This window comes from Mus pahari, chromosome 2 (assembly GCF_900095145.1).
Source record: "Mus pahari chromosome 2, PAHARI_EIJ_v1.1, whole genome shotgun sequence".
Lineage (NCBI taxonomy): Eukaryota > Metazoa > Chordata > Mammalia > Rodentia > Muridae > Mus > Mus pahari.
In genome coordinates, this window is record NC_034591.1 from 71,432,255 (window position 1) to 71,453,106 (window position 20,852).

Sequence of the window (20,852 nt, forward strand, 5' to 3'; positions counted from 1 at the left end):
TAACAAGATCTGATGCCCTCTTCTGGAGTGTCTGAAGACAGCTACAGTGTACTTACATATAATAAATAAATAAATCTTTAAAAAAAAAAAGAATTTTAAGCAGGTGGGCATGGAGGTGCTCATCTGTGATCTCAGCATTTGGGAGGTCGAGGCAAGAGGATCAGGAGATTAAAGTTGTCTTAAACTACACAGTGAGTTTGAGGGTGGCTTTGGCTATCATAAGACCTGTCTAAACTATTCCTCATAATTCCCCAAAGGATAGTATGCCATAATTGTGTGACTTCTGAGGTAAGGCAGTCTTTTTCAGAAGGTCAGTGAAAGACAATGAAAGAATCCTTTCAGAGGACAGCCTCTGCTCTCATTGCTTCTGAACTGCACAGCTGTGAGATGCCTGCTGTGTGAAGGTGAGGCTGACACAAACCCCAAGTCCACTTTGGTTCATAGCCCTGCCACTAAAGCAGTGTGCATCGGAGACCTCTGACTGGGTTCCCTGTATTATCCTGGCCAGGTTTCCCATGACTGATGACAGTGCCCTGTGTCAAGATGCCATTTAACAACTCTTCCAGAACTTTCTGCACAGAGGTTCTTAAGTCCTCTCCAGAGTGTGATATACTCTCAAAACGGAGTTTCAGTTTATAAACACTCCTTTTTTGTTGTTTTTTGTTTTTTTCTTTTTTCAAGACAGGGTTTCTCTGTGTTTTTCTCTCTGTTTTTTTTCTGGCTGTCCTGGAACTTACTTTGTGGAACAGGCTGGCCTTGAACTCAGAAATCTGCCTGCCTCTGCCAGACACTCATATCTCAATCAAAACAAAGACCAAAAGTTGGTCAATAGCTGTTGAGATAGGTAAGCAAGTAAAGGCACTTAGGCACTTGCTGCCTAGCCTGAAGATTCAAGTTCAGTCCCCAGGACCCACAGAATATAGAGAATGGCCCCTGAAAGTTGTCCTCTGATACACACAAGCACACACCCATGCACACGCACACAGCACACACACATGGTGTAATTGCAAAGAAATTTTACGAGGGCCATAGACAATAAGTCCTAATGCAGAACTTCCAGACTCCTGAACACCAATCATTACAGGAACAATATCAAAGGAGCCCTCTAGGTATAGTGGTGTACATTTATAATTCCAGCAATCTTGGGGAAGAGGCAGGAGGAGGAAGAATTCAAGGGTAGCCTTGGCTACATAGAAAGTTTAGTTCCGCCTAGCCTAAATAAGACCCTGACTCAAAATAACAATGAATGTTTTAAAGATCTCAGCATAATACTGGTTACTAGGGCATCCTGGCAAACCAGAAAGAGCACATTCTCTTCAAAGACAGACACGGACGGGAGTGCAGAGTGACAGATCTCCTTCACCACACTTGGGGCCTGCTGGAGGGCTGAGCACAGATCCACCCAGAAAGAATGCAGTGAGCATGAACAGTAAACAGGAATATGAACTGCCTCCCCCCTTAGAAACTATTCTGATACTCTCATTTCTACAGGACAAAAATGGGGTTATTCTGACACCCTGCTTTCAGAGAACCGAATCGTCATCTTTATATTTCTCTATCTCTGTGATTGTAACTTGGGCCTATGTAATGGAAGAGTTCACTCTCGCTGAGACACACCTTGCTCACCTGTCCCTGTGGTGGCAGATTCTCCCAGAGACTGGGAAGCTAATGTCAATGCCCAAACCAGGCTCCAGGCTGTTCAGAGAGCAGAGCTTTAAAATATCTATAAATGAAATGTTCTACAAAGTGACCGCTACTTCCAACCCAGGACTGCACCTTGACTGTGGGAGCTGGGAGAGCAGGCTCAGGAGGTGGAGCGGCGGGATATTATTTATAACCTGGTAATGGAAACGGCTTGAACCACATGAGTCAAGCACAAGGCTGATTCCCTTGCTACAGGTAAAATAACATTCAGAACAGGGAAAACACCCACAGCCCAAACTGTGCAGGGCAGGGGCTTAAGAAACCATTTCCTCTGCTGATTTTTGATGTTTATGTGGAATGTTCTTCAAGCAGCAAATAACTTAACGGTGATCCTGACAGACTGAAAATGATACATCTTTCCCACGACATAAATTAATTTTTTTGGTGGGAAATTGCTAAAATGGACAGGGTGTCATAAAAATTTCTTTATGGCCAAAGAAAAAGAAATGATTCCATTTCTTGCAAACATTCTTCCATGAAAAATAATAAACTCTCACTTCGAACTGTCCTGGTTTTCACAGGGCTCAGGGAGCCTGTTACTAATTGGGGCAGTCCAGTTTAACTGATGTTGGCCATGAGTCACAGTCTATGTTACCTCAAGTATGAAACACATTCTGCTGGAGACTGCTGGCCCCACAATTCACTTCCCATCTGAGGAACTAGTATAGGGAGTCACAGGGAAAAGGACCCAGCACTCTCCATGCCCAGTTCTGCCACTCCTCAGATTTACATGATAGATAACACTCGAAGGCTCTGAAAGCTGGTGTTCACAGAACAGAAAGCAAGAGCATCCTGAGGCCACACCCCCATGACCCAAGACATCGAACTGATGCCAGGCCTTTAACATCTGGTAAGCTTCTGTGACCTGCTTAGGGTAATGACATTTATGAATAAAGAGCTCGCAGGAAATTCTGGTCCCTGGCTTGTACAGCTTTCCCGTCTTCAAAGTATTCACTCATGGCTACACTGTGGATGTCCATCCACCATGAGATAAAAGTTCCCCCATTATAGTCAGGAAGACTGGGAACTCTCTAGGGTCTTCCTTGGAATGCAATCATGAACACTAAGGACTCTCCTCTAACTCTGTTGAACTTAGCATATTCCCAGACTCCAGGGAGTTCATTACCACAATATTTTGTGAATTAATGAACGAGAAGTAGAACTCTGGGTACTTCCCTTGATAGGAAACAAGGCAGGGAATTATGGGACTTGCAGGACTCAGTCAGGGAGGCAATGCTAAAGGGACGCTGGTGCCATCCCAAGTGACTTTTCTCTTAGGATTGACCAGAATCTCAAACATGATCCCTGGTGTCCTGGGCCCTGCCACCACCTCAGTTTCCTCTTCTGTATGCAGTGTTGTCTGCTGTGGGGCACGCAGGCTCCCCCACATGTGGCTGTTGTACAGTGGAACACACTTCCTGCCTCCTTCCCCAACCATGCCTTATTGACTGCATTGCTCTTCCCATGAGCCTCTTCCTCTGGTGCCAGCTGAGCTGGAGCTGCTCATGTCACTGAGTTCTAGGTGACACAGCACTGTACTCACGAGCACTTCTTTGATCAGTGATAGTCCATGTTCCTACAATGGGAGGGGAGAGAATCTGCTTCTCAGATAAAGCTCAGAAGGACCTTCCCAGTCCCCAGTGTCTGCTTTACACTCTGGCCTTGAAGTGAAGTTCCTGAGCAACTCAGGGCCTCCAGTACCCCTGGGATGCTCCCAACCTGGTGAGATAGAAGGATGCTGTGGCAAACAAATGAACTCAGCCAAGATGCTCTAAGAAACTCAGTTGTCAGGCACACGAGCCCCCCCCCCCCATTCCTACCAGCTGCTTTAGGCAGGAATTGAGTTAATGTTTTCTTCTTCAGCCCTGACCCTGACCCTGCGTCAGTGTGTAATCATCGTTGAAATCTGCCAGGTGTATGGTGGAAATGGGGCTTGCTCACTTCTGCAGCTCACTCTCTGACATGTAGGAGCCAATGATTTTGTTCCTCATTTAATTAAGAAAAATTTCAAGAATAAGCAAAAATCGGAAGACAAGTGTATGGAATGTCCCAGTGGTCCATGTGTACAGATGAACCTGCACAGCACCTTATCCTTGTCCCAGGCAGAAACATGAGCAGGTTAAACAAGGTTGTCAGTTCACACACAATAAGGGTAAGGTCTTAAAAACCTATAAACCCATCTCACTGCAGTCAGGCACATACTCTATAACGCCTTACAGGTAACAAATAAATGAACGGACACAGTAAGTTGAAGAAAGGATCCAAGCTGTGGGTCTGTGTCCCCAGCTAAGGGGCTTACCTGTTGGAGTGCTGCTGCGGAATGAAGAGGAGGGAGTGATGGGCGGGGTCACAGGGGGAGTAAGGCTTCCACTGCTATGTCGAGGTGGAGTGGACACATTCCCTCGAGACACGGAGCTGGACAGGGTTAGTGAAAGCTTCGGCTGAACCTTCTTCTTCAGAGATTCCTGTTCTCGGCGTGCAGCATCTGTCATGAATCTGAAATGAGAGTTGAAGGTGGTCAGCCAAAGCCTTGGAAGAAGACATGTGACAGTAGAGTTTGATAGATGCTCTGCTCTGGGGAAAAACCTGGTAGTAGGTTGTCAAGTCTCATGAAAGGTTGCCCTTTCCTATGTAATGGAATGGCCTTCTAGCTTGTTGCTTTTGAGTTTCCTCCAAATTAGGCCCATTATCTTTGCCAGGAAACCTCGATTCAGATCTGTACCTACCCTGAGGCCTTCTGTTTCAAGAGCTTTTCTCTTGGGAGGTTCTCTCTCTCCTCCCACTTGGAGGAAACCTACCCATCCTTAAATCCCTGGCCATTCCCAAGTTTGGAGCTTCCTTCTTATAGAGGATGATAGTGCTTAGTGCTCACACCACTGACTGAAGCTCAACAGCTATGGTGCTGTCTATCTGTTCCCAGCTATGGTGCCATGTATCTGTTCCCTTTAACTGCTTTTTGCTCTGACTCTCCTAGTAAGAGTTACTGGTTACTTGAGGTTTTAGCACACTGTGGTGCCCCTGGCTAGGCCAGCAGCTGCAGATTGCCTGTGCTCACCAGAACACGCAGAGTCAAGAGGAGCCTGAGAACAGGGCGAGGTGGAAGGTCAACCTACCCTCCCCACAGGCCTGCTTAACTTGTGATTTTCCTACTCAGAAAGGAGGCCTTATGTCCTGTATGGCTCATCTGGACATGAGAGGTATTGTCCCAATGTTTCTGCTTTTACTCCTGTGTAATCTAACATTTCAGAGTCCATGCAACAATCTGGATATGGTGGCCTTTACCTGGAAACCAAACACTTTCCATATTAATGGCAGGTAGACTTTGTCAGATGCATTTCTGGATGTTGTCACGATGAGCATGGTGATTACAGAATATGAAAGCATCCAGGTTATAACAGACACATATGTCTACCTAGGCCAAGAAGTGGCACTACTGTGCCTCTCAAGTCTTCCCCATCAGCTGCAGTCTGACACCATGGTATTTTATCGTGGCATCTTACCACATCTACTTAACATGCTGCTAAAAAAATTCCTGAGTGTTTTTCTTCACTATGCTATGAAATTTTGGAAGTTAACATATGGTTCTTAGAGTTAATTACATACACAACGAAACAATAGCAATACTGTCCCAGTGTCTTTAAAAAACCTAATTCCTACTTTTATATTTGGTACAAAGATGGCCCATTCCTTAAATGATTCAGGAAACAAGATCCAGATACACAAATGGACTTTTCTACATAGAGCTGTACAGGAACTTTGGCCACACTCTGACCAAGTCCTTAGGTTCAGTGCTTTAATAATATAGGGATCACTTACATAACAGTGACTGAGAAAGGAACTGTGGTGCAGTGAGGACTGTCTGTGCCCAGGAGCCTGAACTGGTTTATTCTCTAGTGAAAAGCTGGTTCGGTTCTTCAATTGCTTTCCTGGCTTCCTCAAAACCTCTATTCAGAATATAGATGCTCAGGGGGAAAAGGCAATGAACTGTGGTTTCCTTTTATTATTTCAAGTAGAACCACTAACTAGCCCAGTGCTAAGTATCTCAAACTGGGGTGTGCTGTGTGCCAGGGAGTGGACGAGACCAAAATATAACCACAGCTTCTCCCAGGAAGACCAGTTGTACTCAGTGGTGGGTAACTCACATGGTAAGATAAACATAAGTATTTCATGGGCAGAAAAAAGTATGTAACTTGTATTTTAGCTAAGAATGTGGTATTTGTAGTCACAAGGGCCAGGGTTAAACCCTGTTGGGTTACTTACTATGTGACTTGAGGCAAAGTAATATAAGCCTTCCAGACCTTTGCCTTGCTGTGTGCAGAAGGAGACTGAAGCTTGCAAGCTCTTATCTGATGTGTTTCAAACCAGAAGATTTAAAAGAGCTTTGAATTTTAGAATATTTGCATAAACACTATCAGTTGAGCATCACTAATAGGAAAGTCTGAAGTTTAGAGATTTTGGACTATTTGGAGTTAGGGATGCTCAACATGCAACGACTGCAAGTGAAGATGCATCTTTCTCTTTCTATGGGAGAATTTGATCTTTGCTTAATTGGCAACCTGCTAAGCTGGCATGTCAACATTCTTAAATGATAACTCTAAGCCCTGTCCTACATCACCATCTGTATACACTCATAGGAAGTCTGGTTGTCTGGATAGGGCTTTGTAAATGGGCGCCCTTGTGAGACAGCAGGTACCATGTCTAGGCTGCTACAAGAAGAGCTCTGACTGTGGGCGGGGCCTCCGGTGGCAGGGGGACTCCTATTCCTGTTATCTGACCTGTAGCAGATTCACAGTTGACAGTGGACTGCAGAGCTCTGTGTGAGGACTGAATGTGGGGACCCACCTGGAATGTAGCAAGTGGCTCAGAAGCTGCTAGTCTACAAAGAACCACACTGTGCTGTCTTAGGACTTGGTCAGCCTTGCTCTCTAACACATTCTTTGAGTTGTTTCTAAAATAACTTGAGTGAGCAGAAATTTCACCCAGGGAGTGGCTGATGGGAAGGGGCCTGGAGAGGGTATATTTAGTGTTAGAAACTGGCCAAAATACAAGGGAGTTCTCCACACTTTCTCTTTGGTTTAAAATGTATCAATACCTCACAAATAAAAATAGAAGACAAAGGTGTCAGTAAGTCAGGGTAACTTTAAAAGTAAATGCCCATTCTAGCTCAGCTATGAAGAACTGTAGCCACAGTATCTTCTTTCCCAAGCACAGCACCCATGTGGGTAGGTCAGGCTGCTGATGACGATTTATCTTTGCTTTGCTTTTGGGGGGTGGAGTAGGTTTTGAGACAGGGTTTCTTTGACTGTCCTGGAATTCACAGCCTTGTTCTCACAGAGATCTGCCTGCTTCTGTCTCGAAAGTGCTGGAATTAAAGGCATGTGCCATCACTGTTGGGCTTAGCTTGCTTTTTCTAAGTATGTTCTAGGTGTTGAGGATGCCATGCTCACGACAAAGCACTAAACATGAAACACACACACCAAGCATCACTGCCAACTCCCCTCTCCTTCAGTCTTTCTTAGCCTTAAGTCATGGAAAACCTGATATACAAAACACACAGCTGCACAATGCACTTCCAGTAACTACACATAAACGCACACACAGGAATGCCACACCAATGCAAGCCCTGGTTAAAAGAGCCACTTCCTAACACAGTGGGCCTGGGTCTTCCCTTTATTGACTTTGACGGTACTTGGTTTTTGGGGGAAGGGTGTCTTGCTATAAAGCTTGGGTTGGCCTCAAACTGACAATCCTCTTTTGTTGGTCTCCTAAGTCTTTCTCTATATGAAGACTTGAGACTTATTAAATTCTAAGGCTTTAAGTCATATTCTATCAACACACTTATTAGTCAAAAGGTGGGCCTGTTCCCCCAAATAAGCACCCACATGGGGGTGCCACTCAGAAGAGAAGAGGATAAAGTAGTCAAGAACTGAAGGCTTAGTGATGCAGCTCTAAGCGGGGTCCGGCTCCTGCAAGCACACCCTGGCATCCCATAAACAGGCCCTCTCCACTATTTGGCTGGAAGCACTCCCATTCTATAGCTAAGAGAAGCTGAGGATGTCATGTTCCTCTAGTCTGAGATGCCTCCCTCAGAGGGCTGACACCATCTGTAAGGCCCCCAGTAATCACAGGAGACAGGAAGAACTCAGAACTGGAAGAAAGACTGGTCAAGTCACATTCCCAATCCTGTACACTCACTCCTCAGTTCCTAATGAGGTGGGATGACCTGTTCTAGGCCACCGGGGTTGATGAGTGCCTGAGCTGGCACAGGTCTGGAGTCTGAATCAGTGTCTCCTACAGAAAACTGTGTGCCTGCTGGGTTGGGCTTTAAAGCTGTGCCCCACAGTTCTCAGAGGGTTTTGGTCTAGGGACAGTGGAGGAGACTCTTCTGGAGCTTACAGGTGGCGAGTGGGATAGCACCTGGTAGGGTGGCCAGGGGGTGTGTCCTTCAGGTCTCAGCCAATTGCTGCAGTGGGGCTGTCTGGCTCCTGGAGGCCCTGCCCTTTTGTCCTGAGTGGGCCTATTCGGGAGAAGGTTAGCCATGTCCACTCTCCACTTCCCTCAGCCTTGCTGCAGCAGGCTTGAGCTAATGATACTGGCCTGTGAGGGCAAGTCACTTAATTTCAGAAACTCTATAAACTGGCTGTTAAATACAGCTATTATTAAATATTAAATTATGTAAATGTATTAAATAAAATGTATTAAAACAAAGATTCACTGGTTCTTAATTATCCTACGGCATTTTACTATGACCTATGACCTCAAGGTTACTGAAATTAATGTTGTGTCTACTGGGTGGAAAGATACTACAGTATCTGCGTTTAGTAGCATTACAGTGGTAGCTGGGAACCGAGAAATTGGGAGTATTTACACCACAGAAATGGGCAAATGTTACCATTCAGGACAGTTTTCCTCGTCAAGATTAGCTACTAAATATTAGTCAATAGACCTTGTAGTCTTATTTTTAATGTGGAAAAAAGCATTCAAATCAGGCTCCTTCCCTACTCCCTGAAGGAACTAGGAAGGGATGAGGGAGACCAGAAAGGCGTCCTTTTCTTTTTAACATTATAAAAAGGAATATATCTTAGCGTATTTACTATGAATTTGTAACATTTTTAAATGATTTTTAAATTATGGGATATAGGCAAATGAGTAAATGAGCTTACTCACACAGTTTAAAGAATAATAAAATTATGTTCCATGTGCCCAAAATTACCAGACACTTTGAAGTTTCTTTTATAACTTGTTTTCCCAAGAGAAATATTACCTAGATCCAAGTACAGTAGATTTTTTAGGGTTTTTCTTTCATATATATATATATATATATATATATATATATATATATATATATATTTACACGCACAGAAATTAAATGTTTTTAAAAGAAAAAGTAGTCACTAGGGACTTCATCTACTGTTGACTAACAGCCTAGAAGTCTGCGGTCAGCAAAGTCATGTTTTGATTTTGAAACTGAAGCTGTTGTAAGATTAACTTTAATTTTCCTACAAATCAGAAATGTCTAAGTGACCATAATTTAACACAGTCATTTGTAGTAATATTTGTTATTGTGAAGGGAAGTTCATATTTCTTAAGTAAATTTTCAAGTCTCCATTATAAACCCTTTAAGTCTGTAGACCACAATGCTCTCGAGTTGGAAGGTTAAACATGGACCATGAATGTAACACAGGGGGAAATGTCAGCTGCTGCTCCAGGGAGACCAGCTGCAACCACAAACTCAGCAAATTTATAGTCTCTTCTGAAACCTAGGCAGACGTGCACTGCCATCTCATTCACTCGCCAAAACACTCATCCTGTGCTCTTCAGGGGGTCTAGGAGGGTGTCACTTGGCTTTCAGTGACACTGGAGGTCCCTAAGATGGAAGTGACCACTTCAAACTTAGTGTTTCTTGGAAAAATCTGAAAAGAACTGGGTTTTATGAGAGGGCGGGGAGTGTGAGCGGCGTGCACGGTCAGGAGGCTGTCCTGGTACAGATGCTTCCTTGCAGAGTCCCAGCCCAGCCCCAGTCCTCCTGGCTGCTGAGATGCAGGGCTGGAGTTTGAACCTCCACAGTCTGGCTCAGGAAGCCACCCCAGCAGCAGCACAGCTCACTCTCTTCATGCCTCATTCTGGCTTCAAGTTCTGATCAGAAATGTATCCCATCCTGCTGCACACACCTAGAGCGCACACAGCCTGGGGTTGTGAAGCCCCGAGCTCTGAAGACAGACAATGGAAAGGACAGCACCTGAGACAGAGCTTGGCTGCTACTCCAAAGCCATTCACTCACTTCATCCTGAGGATGTAGGCAGTAACATGCCAGCCTGCAACCTTGCCAGCAATACCATATAACATATGAATGAGGTTTAGTATTTGTGCTACAATACCTTCAGGCAATCTGGAAAATTATGAATTATGAAACTTACCTAGTCGTGGATAACACATTTTAAGTGTTTTGTTAAATTAGTTATTCCTTTTATTTCATGTGTTTTTCCTGCATGTATGTATATGTGCCATGTGACATGCACACTTGGTGCTCTCAGGCGTCAGAAGACATTGTTTCTCAGGAACTGTAGTCATAGACAGCTGTGAATCATCACGTGGGTGCAGAGAATCAAATGAGGGTTCTCTGCAAAAACAGCAAGGGTGTTTTATTTTTTTCCCTCTGAGCTATCTCTCTAGCCCTGGATAACACATCTTAAAGTAAATACTAGAAATTTCAATAAAATATTACCTTTGTTATTTATTTAGTAAGTATGCTCCTGGCCGTTACATGGGCTCCTTTCCTTCCCCAGTCTCTCTGACATGGTCTCACTATGTAGCCTAAGCTGACCATGAACTTTAGTTGTCTTGCCTCAGCCTCCTGAGTGCTGGGATTACAGTTGTAAGCCACCAAACTCAGTTTACACCCATGTCTTTATGTAAACCTGGGGTTTGAATATATTAGTGTAGCAGTTAGGGCAGACTTTGGAAGACTGTCAACGCTCAATCCTCTGATCTATGCTGCTTAGCTGTGTGACCCCACACAATCTTCTAACCCCTCTGGGCCTCAGTTCTCCCATCTGTAACTGCTGACATTAATAGAGCCAACCCAAGAGGTAAAAGGAACGAGTCAACGGACACAAAGCCCTTGCAACAGCACTGATTCTTTGTGCTTGATGAGGGTCAGGTTCCTGGTTCACAGCAGATGCAAACAATACCAGCACTGGAAATCTCAGCTCACAAGTCGTTCATTGCTGACATCTACACCAACAATCTGGCCAGAGCTGAGTCACCAGGTAGCCCACCCAGTTCTGCTGATCCTGTACGCTACACTCCCAGGCAGCATGGTGGAGGCAGTGACAGTGACTGAAATCCAAAGGGCTCAACCCTCTCTTTAGAAACAGTGCACTGCTAAAAATCAGGGACTAGACAAGGCTGCCCACTTTCTCCCTACCTATTCAATATAGTACTTGAAGTCCTAGCCAGAGCAATTCAACAACAAAAGGAGATCAAGGGGATACAAATTGGTAAGGAAGAAGTCAAAATATCATTATTTGCAGATGATATGATGGTATACATAAGTGACCCTAAAAAGTCCACCAGAGAACTCCTAAACCTGATAAAAAGCTGTGTGTGTGTGTGTGTGTGTGTGTGTGTGTGTGTGTGTGAATGTGCATGTATGTGTTGTGTGCTACCTGGCCCTCACATCCACTGTGGGCATCCTTTGGGAGGGACCAGATTTCATCACACACCATAATAATACCAGCAGGCTTCCTACACGGAGAGGTACTCCTTCTTTACAGAGTTTCTGTCTGGCCTGGGTGGAGAGAGCTTTGAGGGGCTCCAAGACAATAGGTACAAACTAAGTGACGATGAAAGCACACCTATGTCCTGTCAGATCTTCCAACTCTGCTGGTAAGGCAGAAGGAAAAGAAGAAAAGAAGACAAGAAAAGAAAAGAAAAAGAGAGTAGGGGGAGGGAGGATGGAAAGATGGACAGAAGGCCTTTTCTGTCTGGACACCCATTCTCCTTTCTGCTCTCTTTCTCCCCCGAGACCCCCACCCCATCTCTCATACTCTCATACTCTCTCTCCATTGTACTGAGAAACAAAGCCAGGACTCATTTATTCCATGCCAGCCTCACACCACTAAGCTAGCATTCCAACCTCGGAAATAATATTTTTTTACATAATTCCTTCTTGTTCTTCTTTATTCAGACATTACAACAACAATATAGGAAAAGTTTCCTGATGTAGAGAAGGTATAATATAAAATTGCTTTTGATTATTCAATAATATATCATATATATCATCGTAACATAATTTATAACAATATACTATTGATTATTATTTTACAGATAAAAAGTATAATAAGTACCTGCTTACTAAATATATCCAATCTAGCTTTCTCTCATTGTTAAACCTTCAGTTTTGGACAGACAGACAGCTGAGCAGTGAAGAGCATGCACCCCTCTTGCAGAACACCTGTATTCAACTCCCAGCACCCCCATACACTGGGCAGCTCACAATGTCCAGGACCCTTTGATAAACACCTGAACTCGAATGTGCACACGGTCTACCCTATACACGTACACATAATTAATAAATCAACAAATCAATCTTTAAAGCTTCCCAGTTGAGCAGAGTGAACGCTTACATTTGGGTGGGACTTACTGTTAAATGGATAGATGACAAATAACACACACACAGACCCAGAACCAGCAGTGTCTTCTAGGAATCGGGAGGAGGGTAAGCAAGCAGCCCAGGAGGCAGAGGTTGCAGGACGATCCTGACCCTTGGCCATGTGCTGCCCAGGAAACACACAGGCTACAGGACCTTCCAGGTAGCACCGTCCAGAGACCAGAGGCCACTCTGTGGACAATACTTAGGATCGATGATCCCCTCCCTCTCCCTCCCTCCCTGCTCCCTGTTTCTCTTAAGTTTTAAAACAGCAGTATCTCGCCCTGGATTTAATCACTTAAGTGAAATCTATGTATCGACGTTAGGCAGCGGGTGTCATGAGCAGGGCTCCTCTCTCAGCTGCCATGTATTTTCTCAACAAATGTGGGAATTTTCTACAGCCCTGTGAAGTATATGGTCAGTTTTACCACAGTCAAAGTCCTGGCTCACTTAGGGTCCAGTAACAACCCTTACAAGTCATAGGTCAACATACACTATCAGTGAGGCAATTACTCTTTAGCTCCAAATAAATTAAACCATGGTCTTTTTCATTGTTGATGCTAAGAATAAAGAAGTTCTAAGTTCTCTTCCCCCCCCCCCCCCCGCACAGCACAGCCCTGGGCTTAGAAGGCAGACCTGGAAACTTCCTGCCACCCTCCCCTCCCTCCAGCTTTCTCTGAACAGGGAATATAAGAGCCGATCCTTACACATGGGTTTCATTGTTAACTTCACATCCATGTAAAAACAAATGGACAAAACAAAGAGCTGCTGTTTATGAGATTTTGTGGTACAAAACTACAAATGGCTCTTCCAGTTTTCCTGTTTTGTCTTCTCTGAAAGCAAATTAAATTAGCATAATACTGCTAATGAGATGAGGTATAATTCTCTCCATAAACTGGAAGTTTATTTTATTTTTATTTTTTGGCCTTTTCAAGACAGGGTTCCTTTGTGAGCCCTGGCTGCCCTGTAACTCTCTCTGTAGCCCAAGTTGGCCTCTAAATCAGAGATCCTCCTGCCTCTGCCTCCCAAGTGCAGCGGGCATTAAGGGCATGTACCAGTAACACTTGGTTGGAAGAAATTTAAAAATGGGAGAAAAGAAATTGGTTCCAGGACCTCTTGGAGTTTTGGCTGCAGTGTCTGTGCAGTACACACACAGTACTGCCTACTCACTGAGACACTGGGAATCTGCATGAATGGCCCTAACTTGATTTGCTTGGTCCTCTGAGGTTTGGAAAATGGTTTACTCTTTCTGGACTTGGGCCCCTTATTACAAAGCAGACATGATCCTAAGATCTCAGGGAAGCTGTTGCCATGACCTTAGAAGGTGACCACAGGGGAATTTCTTGGCCTACTTAGGAATTCCCATCCAGGCGTCTCTGGGCGTGGCATTTCCATGGATACTAGTTCTCCCTGACCTTTATCCCAAATTAAAAGAAAGTACGTTTAAGTGTAACAGCCATCTGGTCGGCCAACTCCCACACAGTCCAGAGAAGAGCTGTGGTATGTAGCTATATTTGCAGTTAGAAGGCTCCATTTTCTTTACTTTCTATTGTAGAAGTGTTCATGCTGTGTAAGTGAATGCTGTATATGTGCAAATCCACAAAGCCTGGAAGTAGATGTTAGATCCTTGAGAGCTGTAGTTATAGGATGCAGTGTGTGGGTGGTAGGAATTGAACTCAGGTCCTCTAGAAGGACAGCAAGCTCTCTTAATCCCTGCACCATCTCTCCAGAAGCAATAAGATGTTTTCTTAAAGTGAGTTATCCACTTAGACAGTGACTATTTTGGGAGCAAAATAGACTCCATACAGTGGGCTATCCCTTCATATAATGTATGCGCCTGGGCATCTGAGAGGTACAGATTTCAAGTTTCACAGGCCTCGGGGGCTGATATTTTTCCAAAGGATTTTCCCAGTTTTTATTGAAAGAGTTCAGTTTAATTGCTCTAAAGAGTATTAAATCATATTCATGGGAGGCCATTGGTTCAGGCTGAGCTCCTGCATTAGGCTCTGGCAGACAAGAACAACTCAGAGTGCAGCCGCCCCTGCTTGGTGACACTAATCCAACTGAACCTTTAACTAGTCTTTCATAAAATAGGAGACTTACCAACCAATTAAAAATGGTTTTCCTTGAACCTCTTGATGAGAGAGTCCCTCTGCTTAACCCTGGAAGGGAAGTAACTTTGCACCAATCTGCTTTTAAGTCGCCCTTGCCCTTTGAAGCCCTTTTCTGCCCACAGGCAACCTCCTCATATACCACCAGAACAACTGTTGTCTGCAGAATGGGTTGTTGTGCCACCCCAGAATTGCTAATAAAAGTCAGTTAAGTCTTCCAGGCTTTTACAAATATGCTCTTTGCCTTACTGCTCTGTTTTCCAGGAAGCTGCCCCTTTATGACTGTGTTTATTCAGCTATTCAAAAAAGCACACACATGAATAATCTTAAGAAAAATGTTCGAAGATCTGTGACTGTTCTTGTCTCTTTTTCTTGCTGATGTGGAGTTTGTGAGTGCAAAAATCCTTGGCAAAGGAGACTGCCCATGTGTGCCGGTGTGCAGAGTGTAAGGTAATTGTGACAGTTTAAGCATTTTAATAAAGATACGTTTTTAAAACTCACAAAACACTAGTGCGATGAGTCTGGACATCTGCTGTCTTTTTCGATGACTTCCTTTCATTTTTTTTATAGTGATTATTGGTCAGTCACAGATTTTTTTTATCTTATGTTCACATAGTGCTTTAAAACTACAAATGGGAAAATGAACCAAGGGAGAAGAAAGTTTTGATACAGCCTCTAAAATCTAGTAAGATGTTTTATAGCACAACTGCAGGAGCATACAGTGGTTAGAAAGCTTTCAGTGTTTGCCAAGTCTGGGCACGGTTAGGTGTATGTACCACTGTTATATCTAGGGCTCACTCATCTGGAAGGTCAGATCCAGCTCTTCCAGGAATGGAGGCTCTGCCGCAGTGTGGACGGAGGCTACTCTGCACTGCGTGGTGCTACTTCTGCTGTTCTATCAGTTGAGGAGCAAAAAGGAACGTCCCACTCTTTAGTAATCCTTTGAAATGAGTTTGTATTTCACAAGATCTCCTAGTTACCTTAACCCACATGCTTCACCCCATACACAGCTCCATAAATGAGGGAATTTATAGGTTATTTGGAAGAAAAAGAGCAGGGTATTTAAACTTTAAAAAATGTCACTGTACTTAACTGTTAATGAAGTGTTGTATGGTGGGGCCTCCAGCTCTTCTGCTGTTTGTAGCCAGCAGCCCTCATTTGCATGCCCAGGGCAAGCACTAATCCTTACCATCATCTGCTCCCCAGAAAAGCATTCACCCCATAATACTGTTCATCCCGCTGGTTTATTTAGCAAAGCCTTTCTTCCCAGCATACGCAGGCTTCCATTTCAGGCCAAGCTGATTACCCCAGATTCCTAATTAGTGCTAATTAAAGCTTTAATGGCTAGCAGCCAGAATTTAAAAGCATGCCACCTCCTTTAAAGACCTATGGCTGGTTCAGTGCAGGAATGAGCCAGCCCCAGGACTTCCCATGGAGTGACACAAGCTCCTGGATACCTTGACACACAACATGCAGGCCACGTCTGGTGACCTGGAGCCTCTCCATCCTGTTTGCCCAAGGAAAGCAAGCTGCTTGCTCCAATCAATCTCTAAATGTCTACTGAAGTTATGGATAGTTTTCAAGGAGGACATCTTTCAGTACTCCTGTCAAGGCTAGCCTCAGAGGGATTTCCCCACTCTTCTCATGGCCGAGGAAACAAGACAAAATACCCTAACTAAAATAATTTTGAGGAGTGCAGTAATCCTGTGTTGGGCTTGAAAAACCTTCTCATACTGAGCCTGCTGCAGGGAATGGCTCAGAATATTCCTGGTATGTCCAGCCCAAAGGTAACAGTCTAAATCTACCTTTTTCTTTTACAATCCCTGTAATGTGCAAGCTGAGTCATCGTAAACATGGCCAGATTGAGTCATCAATGTTCACAACACAGAAAGAAGAGAGGATCTGGAGTTTACCATGAGCACATGAGTGCCCAAGGAGATGCTGAGTTACAGGGGTTGTGAATCACCGGCCTGGCTGCTGGGAACTGAACTTAAGTCCTATGCTAGCTCCGCAAGTACTCTCAACACTAAGCCATCCCTCCAGTCCCAGATCTAGATTTTGAGGACATTCTGTGCTAGGTGCTTTCCTCCCGAGACAGGGTTTCATGCTGTCAGATAGATCTCAATCTTACCATCAGTAAGTAGATGAAGATGGTCAGAATTTCTCATTCTCCTGCTCCCACTTCCCATCTGAGATTAGTAGAATATGCCAGCACGCCTAGCTTATGTGGTAGTGCTGGGGGGGGGGGTGTCAAACCTTTTGTGCATGCTTGGCAAGCTCTCTCCTAACAGTTAGTTTAAATTTCCACAGCAGCGGGGCCTGTGTGAGGACCACTGGAACAGCGATCTCTTACTGGCACAAAGTGTTCCTTCTGCTGTGCTGTTTTTGCTGCTAAGGAGAATTTTGTTTGGATGTGCTGAGACTCAAGTGGTAGTGAGACTCCAAGGGTGTGAACAAGGGGTAAGCAGTCACACCCTAGAGGAGGAAACATGGAGGGCTATCATGGAAAGGTGGGACAGGACTAAGGCCAAGCAGGCAATACTCCTGCTTCTTCAGTGGAAGGCGAGCCCTGCAAATGATTTCAGAGATAGTTTTTACATTTTTTAAAGGCTTAACACACCTTTTATTTGTTATGTTTTTGACGACTATTTGGGGCACAAATATAAAAATAAAAAATACATTTTTCCTGTGTGTGCTGTGTATGTGTGTGGTACAAGCTCAGTAGTGTTCAATAGCACGTCTGTGTGAGTGCTGGGCGTTTTCTCTCCTCGGCTCCTGCCTTGCTTAGACAGGTCTTTACCTGGATCTGCCTCCGTTGCTGCTCCTCCTCTGCCTTTCCTCCTCTGTTGGGGTCACCAGCATGTATAGCCACACTTGGGTTTTTACAAGGGTGCTGGGATTTGAACTCAGATCCTCATGCTCTCAGAACAAGTAAACTTTCCCACAAAGCTGTGTCCCTAATCCCAAAAGATTACTTTTGTAATGAAATCACATAATTTATTCATTTGTTTGTTCAGCTGTTTTGCACAAAAATGTATTTTCCTTCATGGCTGGGAATGGTGGCATGGTCTGCGGTCTCATCATTTGGGAGGATGAAGGAAGAGGACATGAGGCTGCCTAGGCACACAGGGACACTGCATTGATGGCAGGAATTCAGTTCCTCAGCCCCCATGGAAAACTGAGTGTGGGGCCATTCAGTAGGGGGAAGGCACACTGATCTACCTGCTTGCTGGTCAGCTGGCCCAGCTGAAGTGTCACCCTTAGGCTCAGTGAGAGGTCCTGTTCCAAGAATAATGTTAAGAGAGACAGAGGAAGACACCTGACACTGACCTCTGGCCTCCACAAGTGCATATACAAGTGAGTGTGCTCACAGGTACACACGTATACCTCCCAGCACACACACATGCACATGCACTCACACACATACATACATACGAACTAGCTCTGATTTCAGAAGGAAACCTCCACCTATTTGTCAATGGCTGTAGATGATGAAGAGAGTGACTGTGGTGTGTAAGTAGTTTATTTTAAAGGCACCAAAGATGTACTTCACATTGTCTGGCCCATAGTTTCTTATAAAATATGTTTCTTGGTTATTTATTAAAGTTTTCTACATTCTTGAAAATTTCATGATCATGTGCTCCCCCTTCCTCCAGCTCCTGCCACATCCCCACAGCAAGTCCTCCTCCCAGTGTGTGTGTGTGTGTGTGTGTGTGTGTGTGCACAGTAAGTCTAATTAGTGCTGTGCATGGGTGTGAAGTCATGCTGGAACATGGGAAACCTACTAGTGGAATGTCCTCAAACAAGGATTCTCCCTACTCGAGCAGTGGCCAACTGCCAATAGCTACCCAGCATGGGGTGGGGCCTGGAGAGCACCTCCGCTGTCTACACCAAAATTAGAGCAGTTCTTAGGTAGGGAATGGTTAGTTTCAACTGTCAATGTGATGCAATCTAGAGTCACCTGGGAAGAAGGTCTCAGTGACAGACTGTCTAGATGAGGCATGCTCTTGGGGGACTGTCTAAAGCATGTTGAGATGGGAACATCTACCCACTGTAGGTAGCTCCAGTCCCTGGGCTTGGGATCCTGAAATATGTAAGAATGGAGACCTTAGTGTGCTGAGCTCAAGCATTCCATCATTCTCTCTCTCTGCCCCGACTGCAGACTGACTAGCTACTTCTAGCTCCTGCCTTGACTTCCCTGCAGTGGAACTGTGAGCTGAAATGAACCTTTTGTCTTCTAAATTGCTTTATCACAGTGACAGATACTGAAACCAGGACAGGAATTGTGACAAAGGTGTCAGCAAAGTATTGAGATCAGGGTGAAGGTTACAAAAAACAAAACAAGCAAAGAAACTTGAAAACCGATTAAGACGTCTGCTTTCTTTCCCTCTGTAATCAACAACAGGAGCTTGGTGGCTATTCGTGCCTCCTGTGGCCCTAAGGACATAATGAAGGATTTAGCAGAGGAATTCATGCTTCTTCATGGCATGCTGGAAGCTGACAGACAGAATGCTAGGCTTGGCTATTAAAACTGGGAACGCCCAGGGAGGGAGCCGGGAAGCCCCAACCGCCCCAGCCTGTCTTGTGATTGGCATAGGCCACATTTCCAGCCACTGCTGCTAAATTACACAGCCGATCCTGGCCTCCTTCATGCAATTAACCAGACTTTCTTCAAGTCTGTATCGCTCTCTGGGAGAACATGAGGAATCTGTGAAGAGACATTATATCTTTGAGGATACTGGGGAGCCATTTAGTGGGTAACTCACTGAAAGGAACCCCGTGTCTTTGAAGGAGTTAATTCAACTCCTGAGGCGGAGGAGTTGGCTTCCTCATCAGGCCTAATGGGGTGGAGGGAGCAGAACAGGTTACTACTTTTTAAAAAGCCTTTTAACCATGCAGTTCATTAAGAAAAGGACCCTACGATACCAGAGAGGCCTTACCTTTCGGATGAGTAGGCCAGTGAGCCAGTGAGGCCTTGCCCAGGTCTGGCTTATCTTGCCTCTGAAGAGTTCACAAGTGAAAGAGCTAGGTTTGGCCACCTGAGGGGCACCAAGGATGCAGGGCAGTCAGCTTGTCCTCTTTGTCAGAGCACAGCTCAAACCCAGTCTTCCCCTCCACCTCCTGCCTGATCCAAATCTCCTGACAGACTGTCAGCCCACTGGTGGAACCTTGGAATCTTCATTACTCTAAATTCAAGCCAGTACATTTCCTTTCTGACCAGGGATCTCCTCCCTCTGACTGAAGGACAGTGGCTCCTATTCCTTCTCCGTGAGGTGACAGGGAGGGGGACCTTGCACCCACCCAGCCCTGCCTGTGTCAGGGTTAGCCTCCCTCAGCTTTCCTTTTAGCTGGAAGGTGGGAGAGGGAAGGGCTCTGCATTTGTTTATTTCCATATGTTCCAGAAGAGTGTGAGGTGGCTCTCTAGGATATAAGAAGGCAGGATGGGTACTGAGGAGAATGGGAGAAGACAACAAAGGAGGGTGGGGACAGAACATAAAGGTGGGGATGGGCTGAAGCCACAGGGACCAGAACTGCAGGCTCTTCATGTGCTCTGTATGGCAACACATACCTGTAATCTTAGCTTATGCAAAAGGAAGGCCGGAATGTCAGTTCAAGGTCATTCTTGGCTACATAGAGAGTTTGAGCTTAGTGTCACCCTGGGCCACCTGAGACATTGTCTGACTCTCTATTCTCCACCCTCCGAAAATGAAAAACTTCTTAAAAATACTCTTAAATTGTAAAGTTCTAAATAAACCAAGAAGCTGCTGCTTGTGCTCTGAGCAGCTCCTGAGATGCCGGCTCGCACAGGCAGCAGAACAGGGGTTCACTGGGGGCTTGCTGTCGGTGGCCTGAGGGATGTGGAGCTAAGGCAGGAGTGACTCTGCTCCCAGTCCTGCCAGCAGCTTGTCACAGGAGCCTGAGGAAGGCACAAAAGGTCTTCAAGCACATGGTCAGACGTGCATTATAAATAAGATGAGGCTTAAAACAGGATGACGACGGCTGGGCCAGGGGGACACACTGAGTCCTGGACATTGTGGACTCTGTGTGCCTGTCACTCCTAAGTAGTCCTCATGGTTTTCTGAAACTGGAAAGTATCAGGTCACCAACCCTGGAGGCTGTGGTTAGCATTACTTTGCCATTTTTCCTTGGTCCCCTTGTCTCACAGAGGACAGAAGAGAATTAACGGCCACTACACAGGGTTCCTTCCCCACCATGCCAATCTGTTCCCAGCTCTGAGGGCCCTGAAGACATGCACACCTCGACCCTGGCCAGCATGCTAATACAACTCATTTGTTTGTTTTGATTCATAACAGAGTACTGCTTATGTGGCGGATGTTAACTGGTGCAAGCATAGAGCCTCTGTAACGCACAAGATGGTGGCCACT

The 20,852-nt window shown here is 45.0% G+C and overlaps 1 protein-coding gene across 2 annotated transcripts in view; it reads right to left on the reverse strand.

The window, feature by feature from the left end:
* The window catches only part of Jazf1 (JAZF zinc finger 1), a 290,475-nt gene that overhangs the window by 40,024 nt on the left and 229,599 nt on the right, over positions 1–20,852 (reverse strand). For both annotated transcript variants that reach the window (XM_021190884.2, XM_029535226.1), the window contains exon 3: positions 4,004–4,200. In XM_021190884.2, coding sequence (XP_021046543.1) covers positions 4,004–4,200 — 197 coding nt within the window. The remainder of the gene's footprint in view (positions 1–4,003; positions 4,201–20,852) is intronic.